This window comes from Metopolophium dirhodum, chromosome 1, assembly GCF_019925205.1.
Source record: "Metopolophium dirhodum isolate CAU chromosome 1, ASM1992520v1, whole genome shotgun sequence".
Classification (NCBI taxonomy): domain Eukaryota; kingdom Metazoa; phylum Arthropoda; class Insecta; order Hemiptera; family Aphididae; genus Metopolophium; species Metopolophium dirhodum.
Genome location: NC_083560.1, coordinates 96,962,501 through 96,977,661, shown reverse-complemented (window position 1 = coordinate 96,977,661; position 15,161 = coordinate 96,962,501). Strand labels below are relative to the sequence as shown.

The following is a 15,161-nucleotide window of genomic DNA, read 5'->3' as shown; positions in this document are numbered from 1 at the left end:
TTTTTCAAATATTCAAAACTATTGTTAGCAATACCCATTATCACAAATAACATGTACGATTCCATACTTGGATATTTTTCAAATAAATCATTATATTTCTCGCGATACATTGTCAAAAACATTGTACTACTTATGTCTGGATTTTCTATTATAGAATCATAGTACGAATAAAATTCATCTAAACTCTCAGAGTCCATTAAATTCATATTTTTAAAAATACTCAAATCGTTGTAATATTCTGTGGTAAACATGTCTTTAACGGCCGACACATTTATCGATGTAATACCTTCAACCGATAATGCCGTTCCGGAATCGTCTTTGGTTTTTTCCATTGAACCAATGTCATTGAGTTCGTCACCTTGCTGGTAACCCACCGAAGCCAAAATCCGTTTTCCTTTACTTGTCATAGAATCATAATGTGGCGGTATGATAGGTGGACTGACAAACATGTTGTCCGTAACACATTGTTGTTGTAAATTTTGAACATTTGATATTTGTCGATGTTGTTGTTGCTGCTGTTGCTGCTGCGAGTGTTGTCCTACGGGTATGGGCGGTAATACATTTTGGTGCTGTAATTGTTGGTTTAAAATATGATGTTGTTGTAAATGTTGTTGAGATTGCAATTGTGATGCCGACGGTATATTGTCGTATACCTGCTGTTGGTTGTTGTTGTTGTTGTTGTTGTTGTTATTATGATAGTTTTGCATTATTTTGGTTTGTAATATAAAAACAACTATTTTTAATTATAAATAATTATATTTTTCTTTTACAAATTTATTAAGTAGATTTGCACAGATCGGCCGTTCAGCGTTAACTGAATTATTAACACTATATTCAGTTTGTTTATATAGTTGACCGTTAAAGATTTTGAAATTGAGTAAAAAAAAATGTTCAGTTTGTTAATATTTATATATTATATAGTTGAAAATTAAAGATTTCGGAATTAAAAATGAAAATTAAAGAAAATCACGGAGACGACGACGACGATTTAGATATTTCTACGTGTGAAACAGTTTTGCATACACTTTCTGTAGAATTAGACGGTTACGACGGTCTTCGAGAATGTGTGTATAATTTTACAAAATGTATTGACATTCTACGGATTACTTTTGTTTGTGTTTCTTATGTACTTAAATACACTTCAACTCAGTGTATTTAAACAAAACACTTTGTATTCTACATTGTAATACATTTTGCATTATGCTACTCTTTTTCATTTTTTTACACCACCACATTACTTTTGTTGACATTATGTGTGAGCATCAATTAAATAAGACTCTGTTGTTGACACTTCTGAGAACATCAACAATACACCAATGTATGCGCTACAAACATGTACCTACACAAGGATTAATCAATTTCAATTTTGTAAAATAAATCAGAAAACCGTGTTACTTTGTTACAGAACAATGCGAGAAGTGTGGGCTGGAGAAAACGCTCCCGGCAGAGATCCTCAGTTGCTTCCAAGGAGAGTGAGAATGCATTTTGTCGCCGACGGAAATGTGGACAGGAGTATTGTAGGGCCCGCCACTTTAAGTGCGAGGAAACAAGCCCGAATCATTTTTCTACATGCTGCAATAACGGTCTGATGGCCGTTTCAGGACCGCGTGTGTTGACACCTGCACCGCATTTACTACAGAGGTTGTTGGTTGAAGATTCGGTAGAAGGTAGACACTACCGAAATAACATCCGCCGGTATAACAACACTTTGGCATTTGCTGCTTTCTCCACCGACCTCAAACACACGGCGCTTGCCAGGTCGGGGACCGAATGTGTTCACTGTTCATGGGCAGGGATATTGGACAATAAGTAATGACTTGATCGGGAACGATCCTATCCAACGCAGATTCTGCCAGCTGTATTTCGTCGAATCCGGCGAGGCAAACCGGATTCGTAGGGACCAGCAGCAATTACTGCCTGCCGCACACCGTCTATTGCCAAGTGTACTCGAAGACTTAGACGGGCTGTTACGGGACATCAATCCATTCGCACAGGCTTTTGAGTAGGTAATATATTTAATTAATTTTACTGAACAATTCACATTTGCATTACACTACACTATAGACAAATCATGTTCACATTGACATTTAGTTTCTCAAAATCGGCTAGCAAGTACGCATGTCATTATTCCAATTACCAATTGTTATAATTAATTACACTATTTGATTAACCTTATCACAGTGTAGATTTACCTGCCTACTTAAACTAGGTATACATTTTGGTTGTGTATTTTTTACTTTGTTTGCATTCATACATTTTCAATTAGTTACAAATACTTACTTTAATAAGTAACTAGAAAAAGATAAATTCTTATTCGCAATCACAACACATTATTTCCTAAATATATTAACAATGTTCAGTCACAAATTAAAAGTTAATTTTATTTTGTTCATTTTCAGTTACGGATACAGATTAATTTCTCTTAAAAGTATTGATATACTTGGTAGGTAACCGGAAAATTCTTTACATACACTGCTTTTTAATATATACTATGCTACATAAGTTTCTGATTGATGTCAAGTGCTGGTTCTCTATCCCAATAATTGTTGGTCAGCAATTACATATACTAGCGTCATTACGCTTCAGTAGTATCATTTGGGGAGTTCAGACCGCTGATCCCCGCACCCTCCGCACCCTCCGCACCCTCCGCACCCTCCGCACCCTCCGCACCCTCCGCGAGACAGCAGTAACGAAATTGAAATAAGTTATACATTATGTAAAGTGTAGTGTCTATGGTAAGTATGTAGTATAAAGTAAGTGTAACATGAGCGAGTAAGTTAATTGTAAGTTAGTGATTAGTAAAAAATGAGTTGTGACAATGCAAATAGTGTACCTAGTGTATAACACCAACGTTTTGTCATACATTGAAGCGAGTAGTATCATTTGGGGAGTTCAGACCGCTGATCCCCGCACCCTCCGCACCCTCCGCACCATCAGTTAATTAGTGATAATGATTATCCGTAACGTGTGCGGTGTATAAATCTCCTTATCAGTAATTAACTCCTACTATCAGCATCTGATGCAACTACCGTAACCTTATCAGTAATTAACTCCTCATTAGTGATAACGATTATCCGTAACGTGTGCGGTGTATAAATCTCCTTATCAGTAATTACTACTATCAACGTTGAGTGTGAAATTAAAAATAAACATATATTATTATTAAATATCGTATGACGCATATATTTATTGTTATGACGGTGTAGATTTATTCAAATAGCCGAAAATCACGAAATAAACGCTTATTGATATAATTCAGAAATATCTACTGTATGTCTACATTTGGAGTACGGTGTAGGTTTTTTTGAAAACGATCAAATAGCCGAAAATCACGAAATAAACGCTTATTGATATAATTCAGAAATATCTACTGTATGTCTATATTTGGAGTACGGTGTAGATTTATTCAAATAGCCGAAAATCACCAAATAAACGCTTATTGATATAATTCAGAAATATCTACTGTATGTCTACATTTGGAGTACGGTGTAGGTTTTTTTGAAAACGATCAAATAGCCGAAAATCACGAAATAAACGCTTATTGATATAATTCAGAAATATCTACTGTATGTCTACATTTGGAGTACGGTGTAGGTTTTTTTGAAAACGATCAAATATCCGAAAATCACGAAATAAACGCTTATTGATATAAATCAGAAATATCTACTGTATGTCTACATTTGGAGTACTGTGTAGGTTTTTTTGAAAACGATCAAATAATCGTATACAGTAAAACCTCCCTATAACGGACCCTCTATTAAACGGAATCCTCTTTATAACGGAAAATGTCAATAGTCCCGGTTCAAATAATATATGAAATTAACCTCTCTAAGACGGAACCTCTACAAAACGGAAACGGACAATTTTCGTGATCCAAATAGTAAAAATAATCTCTATTAAACGGAAAATAAAATTATTTAAAGATAAATTACAATTATGTAGATACATATATACTATGTACATACATATATATTTGGTGACTAGATAATCTTAACTTTATTATTACCTGAAATATCAGTCGACAGTATCGCTTCACGATTGTCATATTGAATTGTTTATTACCTTCTAACGAATATTTATAGTACAATGTATAGCAAAGATTAGATAAAGATTAGATACTTGTGTACATAATATGTACCTACAATATAATTTTGTTAATATGAACTGCCCAGTCGTCTTTTTTCTGTCGAATTGTTCATATCGTTTAGTCAACGTGTAGTGCTCACGGTCTGTTTTATCGTTGTGATTTCGCTTGTTTTTGTACTGTTTTTAATTGTTAATATGCCACGTACAGCCCTGACTTTGTCCGATAAAGTTAAACTAATCGAGTTGAAGGAGACACAAAAACTAAGTACGAAAGAACTTATTACTAGATTTAAATGTGGAAAAACTCAAGTTTACGACGCGATAAAAAATAAAGAAAAAATTATGGATGATTGGGTAAATAGCAAAAATTCCGGAAAGAGCAAAAGAGTGAAAAATCCCTTGTTTGAACAAATTGACCAAAAGTTATATGAGTGGTTTAACAGCGTTCGGTCAAAAAATTTACCAATTTCCGGTCCAATTTTACAAACAGAAGCTATGAAATTGGCTGAAAAAATGAATGTCAACGATTTCAAGGCTTCGAATGGTTGGCTAGAAAAATTTAAAAAAAGGCATGATATTGTTTGGAAACAAGTGAGTGGTGAAGCCAATGACGTTAATCAAGAAACTGTGGAGGAGTGGAAGCAAAAAATCTCAAGACTCATTGCTGGATATGAAGCAAAAGACGTCTATAATGCTGACGAAACGGGGCTTTTTTTTAAAGGTATTCCAACTAAGTCACTTGTAATGAAAAGTGAATCATGTTCTGGAGGAAAAAAAGCCAAGGATCGCTTAACAGTGCTCATGTGTGGTAGTATGGCTGGAGAAATAAGGAAGCCATTGGTAATAGGCAAGTCTAAAAAACCACGGTGTTTTAAGAACATGGACATTTCTTCATTACCTGTCATATGGAAATTTAATAAAAAAGCCTGGATGACTACAGAAATAATGGAGCAGTGGTTGCGTTATTTTAACGCAGATATGCGATCTCAGAATAGAAACGTCTTAATGTTCTTAGATAATGCTGCATGTCACCCAAAGATCGAACTATCTAATATGAAAATACTTATGCTGCCCCCAAATACTACATCAATCACCCAACCAATGGATCAAGGAGTGATTTACACGTTCAAATCTTACTATCGTAAGTTTTTACTTCAATCTTTATTATGCAAGATGGATAATTGTTCTTCAGCCCATCAGTTTGCGAAATCAATAAGTGTCTTGGATGCTGTCAACTGGATAGCGTTGGCTTGCAATAATGTGAAAGCTGAATGTGTGCGAAATTGTTTTCGTAAAGCCGGGTTTCTTTCAAATGAAGGAACCAATATAGATTTACCAGAAAATGCTTTGAAAGAAATGAATGAGGAGTGCGTTACAGCAAATGTTGATGTAGAAGATTTCATTACATTTGATAGTAAATTAGAGACGCATCAAACTTACGATTCGGTGACTTTTTTAGAAGACGAGGAAAAAGAAGAAGAAAACGATGATAATGATGACAGCGAGACCAATGATGAGCCAAAAATAAAAGATTTTAAAACCGCAATCTCATATTTAGAAGATTTACAAAAGTTTTCAGCCATGATATCTAATTCAAATCTGTTAGAACTTACCACAAAAGCTCGAGAATGTGCCGAACATGCTGCTCTTAAACACAAAAAGCAATCAAATATTAAAAATTATTTTTCTTAATTAAAAAAGAGTACAAATATCGAATTGTGTAAAATGTTTTTTTTAGTTCTTAGTTTTATTTTTTAAGTATGTATTTAATACATTTATTTATTACACATTTATTATTATTTTTATCACATTTAAATACAATTTTACCTAAAATATATATTTTTTAACAGATACATACATAAATACATACATAATACTTCTTGAAACTTCATTTTTTTTTTTTTTTACATACCTCTCTATTACGGAAAACTCTTTATAACGGAAAAATTGTTGGTCCCAAGCGATTCCGTTATAGAGAGGTTTTACTGTATATCTATTGAATAGATGGCTATTATCCCTTTGTTATCGATACGACCTTGTCGTACACCAGCTGCAGCTGCCGCCGTTGTCAACGGTGTTCAGTGTGTCACAGTTTCTTGTACACGTTCTATGCGTTTGCTCCTTTCGTGTTTTTCAGCATTTATTATTTGCTCGACATTATTTAAAATATAATCAATTATTATTACTCTATGTTTAAAAGGCAACGGCGTTCAGTGTGTTCGTTCAGTGTGTCACAGTTACTTGTACACGTTCTATGTGTTTGCTCCGTTCATGTGTTTTTCAGCATTTATTATTTGTTTGACATTATTTAAAATATAATCAATTATTATCACTCTGTGTTTTAATTTTTACAAGTGTTTTAAACACTATATTATTTTTCATCTCGTTTTTATTTCAAACATTTTAAATATGTTCAACTGCGATCAGTGTCCGTCGGTGTTCGCACGTAAAGACGGTTTGGTTAAACATGAAATAACTCATGCGGGCATACGTTTTCCGTGTACCGTATGTACATCGACATTCAACTATAAATCGCATGTCAATAGACATCTGAAAAATATTCATGGTATGTTATAATTTTTTTTATTCAATATTAATTTATTGTTATTTTTTTTTATTCAATATTAATTTATTGTTATTCCCAAGGTATCGTCAACGTTCCGGCTCACCTCAGACCAATGCCTGCTGCACCGATCATTACACAACCGGTAGAGCAAAGAATCGTTCAGGTTGCTCCAGCTCAAGTTCAGATTGCACCCCAAATATTTGTTCCTGATGTCCCGGCCGGTGGCTCGAACATGTTAACCGAAGACGAAATGTGTATGGAAGCCATGGACGAATTTGAGGATACAGGTTAGTTTTATTTATAAGAATTAGATTTTTAAAAGACCCACTGATTTTAACGGATCATTTTTTAAAAAAGATATACCGACAAGTATTATTGCTCGATCAATCAGATTTTTAAAAATAATTATCGTAAAATAGATTTTTAAAATTCAGCAAATTATCGTACAACACTTAATCAATTACTTAGATTTATTATAAATTTTAAATATAAATTCTATATTTTTTATTTTAAACTTATCAAGTGGTCTGTGAAGGGTATAATAGGATATAATAATCAATGGTATAATAGTTGGAGTATTCCGGCATTGTATCGATCAATTCACTCGTCGCATCCTATGGGGTAATAGTTGGAGTATTCCGGCATTGCACCGGTTGTCAGATCGTTTGATAGATTTAATTTTTTCAACAGATTTTTAAAATTCAGAAAATTATCGTACAACACTTAATCAATTACTTAGATTTATTATAAATTTTAAATATAAATTCTATATTTTTATTTTAAACTTATCAAGTGGTCTGTGAAGCGATTAATGGTATAATAGTTGGAGTATTCCGGCATTGTATCGATCAATTCACTCGTCGCATCCTATGGGGTAATAGTTGGAGTATTCCGGCATTGCACCGGTTGTCAGATCGTTTGATAGATTTAATTTTTTCAACAGATTTTTAAAATTCAGAAAATTATCGTACAACACTTAATCAATTACTTAGATTTATTATAAATTTTAAATATAAATTCTATATTTTTATTTTAAACTTATCAAGTGGTCTGTGAAGCGATCAATGGTATAATAGTTGGAGTATTCCGGCATTGTATCGATCAATTCACTCGTCGCATCCTATGGGGTAATAGTTGGAGTATTCCGGCATTGCACCGGTTGTCAGATCGTTTGGTAGATTTAATTTTTTCAACGCGATTTTTATTATATATCAACATTTTTATAACTTTGTAGTTATATCAGTAGATTTTTTTTCTATTTTTTAAGATTCGTGAGGTTAATTAGATTTCTAATAGATACGGTATTAATTTTATTAGATATTAATATTAGGTTTTTTTTATTTTTAAAGATTCTTACACCGTTACCGTCAACGGTAAACGCGTTTCTACGGCCAATACCGCCTCGGCTGCTAACGTTAAAAGGGTTAGGTTGAATCTCGTTAAGGCTCCAGGGTTTGTAGAAATTTTGTCGTCCGCAAATAGAAAAATAGTTTGGTACTATGCTAAAAATATCGGCAATACAACGATTTATTCCGACTTTATCCGACCCCTCATGCCTGAACTAGTCATTTTATTAAAGACCTCCGTACAAAAACATACTATTAAATTCAACCTGAAGCTCGAAGCTACGTACAACCGGCCCAACGTCCCCAATTCGTCGGAGAACCGGGCATTTAAAACAGTGGCGACAGAAATTTACCCTGACAGCGATATAAGAACTATTGTAGAGAGAGCGTATATGAAGTTGGTTCAGGAGAAAGATGATTACATCGGGAGGGGTAGTGGATTTACACTGGAGTCGATCGATGGGCTGTTGTTGGCCGTGTATAAATATACACCGATGGGCGGCTCGTCGTATATTCAACTACCCGAATATATAGATAGAAAACGGGGGACCATCAACCCACAAAACACGGATCAGGAGTGCTTCAAGTGGGCGATTTTGGCGAGGCTTGTAGCCGAAAATTTATCTGATAGATATAAATATTGTGTCGGAGAAAATTATAAAAAGCATGAGAAAAATTATAATTTTAACGGTATATCGTTCCCGACACCACTATCAGACATCACCAAATTTGAAAAAAATAATAATAACGTCTCTATAAATGTATACGGCCTCGACAAAAAATTCCAGGCACCCCGTAAGTACCCAACGTACGAAGTGTATCCGTTACGTGTGGTCGACGAAGAAAAAAAGGATCATTTCGACCTGTTGTTGGTGACGGACGGCGAAAATAACTCGCACTATGTTTACATTTCGAATTTTTCACGGCTCATACGTGCGCAGAAAACGAGACACAATGGGGGAGTAGTGTTTTGCAAGAGGTGTTTCACATCATTCGATGACAGGCGGCATAAATACAAGTTGAGCGGACAGGAGGCCCTGGACCAACATAAATTGATTTGTGGGGCGCACAAGCCAATTTTACCGGAGATGCCGAAGGAGGGTGATTGTGTTGAATTCAGGGCGTGGAAAAACACGGTTAGGCACCCGTTTGTCATTTACGCGGATTTCGAGGCGATCTTGACGAAGGCGGAGGAGAAAAAAGGGGGGAACACAACAATTATTCAAAATCATGAGCCGATGAGTTATACATTTTTTGTGAAGGCGAGCGATGACGTACCGGCGGAATTATTGGTTCAACACGAGATACCGGCGGGGCCGGTAAAACATAGAGGGAGCGAAAACAGGACAGACGTGGCGAGACATTTTGTGGAGACGATAGTTGATGTGGCCCGGAAAATTGAAGGTCTGATGAAGACGAATATACCTATAACCATGACTGAGGACGAAGAAAAAACACATAAAGAGTGTAATGCGTGTAACTTATGCAAATGCATATTAGCCGGGGGCGGTAAGGTTAGGGATCATGATCATTTAACGGGTAAATTTAGGCAGACCTTGTGCTCTAGGTGTAATTTAGAGTTACAACAGCCTAAATTTGTCCCTGTCTTTTTTCATAATCTCTCAAACTACGACTCGCACTTCATAATCACTGAACTTGGGTATGATACACAGGCGATCAACGTTATACCGAACAGTGAGGAGAAATTTATATCTTTCTCGAAATATATAAGTAGTACCTTCACTGTTCGGTTTATCGACACGTTCCGGTTCATGGCGTCGAGTCTGTCGTCCCCGGCCGAAAATTTAGTTACACCCGAACATGAGAACTTCCGTGAGACAGCCAAACATTTTGTCGCCGGAGATATGCCGCTCGTGACTCGTAAGGGGGTGTACCCGTACGAGTACACAGATAGTTGGGAGCGGCTGGAGGAGACGAGGTTACCGAGGAAGAGAGAATTTTATAGTACGTTGACAGAGACCGGGATTAAGGAGGAAGACTTTGAGCACGCGAAGTTGGTTTGGGACCACTTTGGCTGTACGACGTTGGGCGAGTATTCAGACCTGTATCTCAAAATCGATGTATTGCTGTTGGCTGATGTGTTCGAAAACTTCCGCGACGTGTGCATGAGGGCATACAACCTGGACGCCGCCCATTATTTCACCGCCCCTGGACTTAGTTTCGATGCGATGCTTAAGTTCACGGGGCAAAAGCTGCAGTTGCTGGACGATTACGACATGTTGTTGATGTTCGAGAATGGTTAGTATATTATTTTTAAATGTGTATATAATATATAATAATCTTATTTATTTTTATAGGTATACGTGGTGGATTGGTTCAAGCGAGCAAACGATATGCGAAGGCGAATAATGCAAAGACCCCGGGGTATGATGAGACAAAAGAGAAATCGTGGATAGTGTATCAGGACTGTAAGTATATTTTTTCAAAACTTAATAATATTTTCATACTTATTAAGTTTTTTTATAGGTAACAACTTGTACGGGTGGGCAATGTCCCAGTACATGCCGTACGGTGGGTTCAACTGGGTCGAACCTACATTAAACGGACTTGATGATTTGAACGACACATCACCCATAGGGCGAGTGTATGAGGTGGATGTAACATACCCACAAAAATTACATGATAAGCATAACGACCTGCCTTTCCTGCCGCAAAACAGCGTGCCTCGAGGGTCGAAGGTGAGGAAGTTGATGGCGACATTTGAGAAAAAGGAGAATTACATCATACATTATAGGAACCTACAGCAGGCCATTAAGAATGGTTTGATAGTTGAAAAAGTAAATATTTATATTTTATAAGATTTTAAGCAGATTTTTAACATTTCTCTTATTTTTTATAGGTACACAGAGTTATTCAGTTTAGCCAGTCGGATTGGTTGGCTAAATATATTAAGTTAAACACAGAGATGAGGAAGAAGGCTAAGAACGATTTTGAGAAAGACTTTTTTAAGCTGATGAACAATGCTGTATTTGGTATGTTACTTTATACTATTTATTATATTTTTATTAATATTTTTATTTTTACAGGTAAAACAATGCAATCGAAGAGGAAAGAGATGAAGATGGAGTTGGTGTCGTGTGAGAGGAGGTTGCAGAAACTGATTAACAAGTGTACATTCAAACACTGTACCAATTATAATGAAAACCTAAACGCTGTCGCTTTAGAGAATACAATTATTAGATTCGATAAACCTATATATATTGGTAAATATACTTTTTACCACTTTTATCATACATCTATTAACACATTTTATTATTTTTCAGGATTTGCAGTACTAGACATATCAAAAACAATGATGTATGACTATCATTACAATGTAATGAAGAAACACTATGGCCCTAGATTAACTCTTATGTATACTGACACAGGTAAATATAATTAAAATAATCTCATGTATATATTATATTAATTTAATATCATTCTTTTTCTAGATTCACTAGTGTATCACATTCAAACGGATGACTTCTACAAAGACTTGGCGGCTAACAGTAGCTTGTTGGACCGGATGGATACTGGTAACCTACCCAGTGACCATCCGTGCTATGTGATAGAAAGAAAGAAGTCCCCAGGATACTTTTCTGATGAAGTGGATGGTGATATAATTACTGAATTCTGTGGATTGAGAGCCAAGTCATATGCTTTCAATGTGTATGCCGGACCGGAGGAAAGAGTTGGTGGTGAAAAAATCAAAGCGAAGGGGATAAGAGGTCATGTGGTTAAAAACCACATGACTCTTGAAGATCATAGGAAGTGTTTGTTTGAAGAAGATGGATTGGAATTATATACAGAGAATGTGTCGATAAGATCATTCAACCACCAACTGATGACGATAAAAACAAAGAAATTAACGTATAACAGCTATGATGACAAGAGGGTGGTGCTAGAGGATAAAATACATACATTAGCACATGGACATTATAGTATAGAGTGAGTTAATACATTTATATATTTTTAAATTATTGTAATGATTTTACTTTTATATTTTATAGGGAAGATGAACCCGAGGATGAATGGCCTGAACTCGTGGCACTATGAGGTAGATGACAGAGGGCGACGATTGAGTAAACTGGATAAAGAGTTTATGAGGGAGCTTCTTTGTTACACAACTAAATAGTTTTATTTCAGAAACTTTACTTATTTTTTTGTTATATAGTTTTATTGTTTTGTTATATATTGATTATTGTAAATAACTTGTAAATATTATCCTATTAATTGTTATATAATGTAAATACTTGATAATAGATTATTGTGTAATTTGTAAATATTTTTGTAAAATATTAGATTAGTGTATAAATTTGTAGTATTAACACCTTTATAATGTATACTTTGTATGTAAATGTATAATTTTTATATTGTATAATTTGTAAATACTCTATACCGTATCAGTATGCTTTTGCTAGATATGTAAGATAGTTTACAATGTTTTCTTGTAATATTTTTTTTTTCCTGTATAATTGTTTAAGGTATAACCATGTTTTTGCCAATATATTTAATTAAAAAATCTTATAAATGTATAAATAAAATAAAAAACAATGTTAAAATATTATTATGTTTATTAAATAAAATGTATACAAAAATCTTTAAGAATTATTTATAAACCATTTCCTTATAGCAAATACTTTATAGAATGTACATTGTTTTGGATTAAATTCCATATGAAAAATACAGCAAGGTAAGGTTTCTTCATAGCATATTTGATCCAAACGTGGACATCCAAGGTCTTCGATGTTGATTATTGCGACTTGAGGTATAAATTCTGCGAGCATCTGTTTTTTCTGTTCGCCTTTGACATAAATGCAGGTGAATTTTAATGAGTTCAATATTCTACTTAATTCTTCATACTCAACATCACCATATTCTATAGTTAGTTTATGATAGTTATGTTCCAGCCACTTGTTAGTTTTTTCACTCTTGTTGTCTTGCATAGTTTTTGAATTTTTAAAAATCCAATGTTGAGTTGCCCACGTTGCTGTGTCGACTATAGACATTTCTTTAATAAAATATTTATTTTTTGTTCCAAGAACGCAATGCATGTCTACGATAGCCGACGACATAATTACAGGTTTTATTAAATTATTGTAAATATTTATATCACTGACAGAGGACTACCGCACACAATGGGGTATACAGGTCGACTGAAATTATACTTCAATTTCTCATATATTTAACCAACTAATTAGTAAGTATATTAAATAAAATTAAGTTTTCTTAATTTTTTTGCCTTCAATGATCTCTAAACGTGAGTTTAAATCTGAAATATATGTTCCATGATTCGGTAATGAATTTTCATCAAATATTCCAGTTATACGATTTACTTCAGCTTTTAATTGAGCCACGTCAAGCCCCTGGATAGCGATTGCTGTACTAGTTTCAGCACAGTTATTAAATAGCTCCGACATACGATTTTCGCAATTTAATAAAGACTTATTACTTGTTTGTATATTATTTTCCAACAATTGTATCTTATCATGTAGATTAACAATATTACTTTTCAAAGTATCAATTTCTTTCTGTTGGAGTTTCGTATCATTTAGTATCGTTTTGTTACTTGACTGAATATCTGAAATAATTCTCCTAGTGTCACTCACCTGAGAACTACCAAACACGTTCATAGTTATAAAACGACTGACACTATTTTTTAACATCACGTGTATTTATCCAACTATTATGTATATTATCGAATCCTAGCCACTTGACGTACATTTGATCGCCCTTTTTGCGAATAATTTTCTCGATTAAATATTCGTTTGGGAAATCGGTCTTGCTTATTTCCGAAGAATAAAAACAACCGGCAATAGGGTTACTCATATAATCTTGCAACTGATAAGTAGCGGGCAATGTTTTATTTATTTTGATAATCTCGAATATTTCCGTAGACCAGTTTGGTAAATAACCTTTTGTAAATACGCCTTTCTGTGTGCTTATACGAACTTTATCACCGACTTTGAATTTAATTTTTTCATTATTAATTTTACGCTGTTTTATTACCACTGAGGCGGGGTCGGAATCTGCTTGTATTGGTGTCATTCCTATCGTCCTGTGTGGTGAATTATTGTATTCGTCGAGCAACTTTGGTAGAATTGAAACCCATTCGTGAGAGCCACGTGCAGTAAACTCCTTATACATTCTCCCTTTCAAAGTACGATTCATCCTTTCTGCGATGCTAGCCTTTAGAATACTGAAAGTTGAATATTTGTGTATGCCATACTTGCTCATCAAAGCGTCAAAAGTGGTGTTGTAAAATTCTTTTCCGTTATCGAGTTGTAAAAGTTTTGGTGAACGTTCGACTAATATTGTAGCCATCGCGCTAGTAACTTCTTTACCTGTCTTAGACTTTAACGGTTTCGCCCAAGAAAATTTCGTAGAACAGTCAATTACAACCAGGATGTATTTGTAACCACCATTTACTTTTGAATATGGTATCATTTCAACCAAGTCAGCTTGCCATAAATCATTTTTTCCATAGACGTTAACTCGACGCCTAGTGAAATTTTTCCTTGCTGGTTTATGAAGTTCGTTAGCGATTTCCCGTTTAGACATCTGGAACTCGCTTTATTAGACCGGCCTCACGTAATTCCTCGAAAATCGATATTATTTCGTTTGAAACGCCTGTATTACCAGCGGCCTTTGACGCTAGAAGTAGACGTAATCGATCGACCAACTCGTTTGGATTGTCCCAATACACTAAGTTATTTTTCTGCAATTTCATAGACAGTCCACTGCCCGAGGGAAATAATTTATTGATGATTGATGTATATTTAAAGCCACCCTTTTTTATTATTTTTCTTCCAATAGCTATATGTGCTGATGTCTGTGCCAATATAGATTTATACACATCTAAATCGTTATCGGTATAAACAAGCGGATTTTTCAAAAAATCAGGTCTGAATAAGACCTGAGGTTAAGTTATAAACAGTACCGTCGTCAATAAGTATAGTGTTTTCGATGAATTTTACTTCTTTATCGCCCAATATAATATGGCCATTTGGAAGTTTTTTCGGACCGTATATTTTATCCAAGTCTGTAGACTGTAGCCAATTTTCAATTTCCTGTTGATAGTCGTCTGCAAATGAGTTTTTCGAGCTGACGTTAATATTTTCTTTGTTTAAACGAGGTTTATTCGATATTTTAGTTAATGGATC

General features: G+C 34.7%; 4 protein-coding genes across 4 annotated transcripts; 3 read left to right on the top strand and 1 right to left on the bottom strand.

Moving 5' to 3' along the window:
• Nucleotides 1-4,281: 4,281 nt before the first annotated feature.
• LOC132947459 (tigger transposable element-derived protein 6-like) lies at nucleotides 4,282-5,778 on the top strand. Its single transcript, XM_061017767.1, has one exon. It carries the CDS (start codon nucleotides 4,282-4,284, stop codon nucleotides 5,776-5,778), a length of 1,497 nt encoding a protein of 498 aa, XP_060873750.1.
• Nucleotides 5,779-6,187: 409 nt separating this feature from the next.
• LOC132947453 (uncharacterized) lies at nucleotides 6,188-10,096 on the top strand. The gene is made up of 4 exons (XM_061017754.1): nucleotides 6,188-6,652; nucleotides 6,733-6,939; nucleotides 8,002-10,012; nucleotides 10,060-10,096. Exons 1-4 carry the CDS (start codon nucleotides 6,496-6,498, stop codon nucleotides 10,094-10,096), a joined length of 2,412 nt encoding a protein of 803 aa, XP_060873737.1. The 5' UTR covers nucleotides 6,188-6,495.
• Nucleotides 9,938-12,433, top strand: LOC132935167 (uncharacterized). Its single transcript, XM_061001637.1, has 8 exons — nucleotides 9,938-10,257; nucleotides 10,317-10,427; nucleotides 10,486-10,796; nucleotides 10,859-10,991; nucleotides 11,046-11,222; nucleotides 11,283-11,387; nucleotides 11,451-11,946; nucleotides 12,009-12,433. Exons 1-8 carry the CDS (start codon nucleotides 10,125-10,127, stop codon nucleotides 12,052-12,054), a joined length of 1,512 nt encoding a protein of 503 aa, XP_060857620.1. The 5' UTR covers nucleotides 9,938-10,124; the 3' UTR covers nucleotides 12,055-12,433.
• A 784-nt stretch (nucleotides 12,434-13,217) lies between these two features.
• On the bottom strand, nucleotides 13,218-14,559 carry LOC132947448 (uncharacterized). The gene is made up of 2 exons (XM_061017741.1): nucleotides 13,721-14,559; nucleotides 13,218-13,614 (listed from the first exon to the last, which is right to left on the bottom strand). The coding sequence occupies exons 1-2, from the start codon at nucleotides 14,557-14,559 to the stop codon at nucleotides 13,218-13,220; spliced, it is 1,236 nt and encodes a 411-aa protein (XP_060873724.1).
• Between the last annotated feature and the right edge of the window lie 602 nt (nucleotides 14,560-15,161).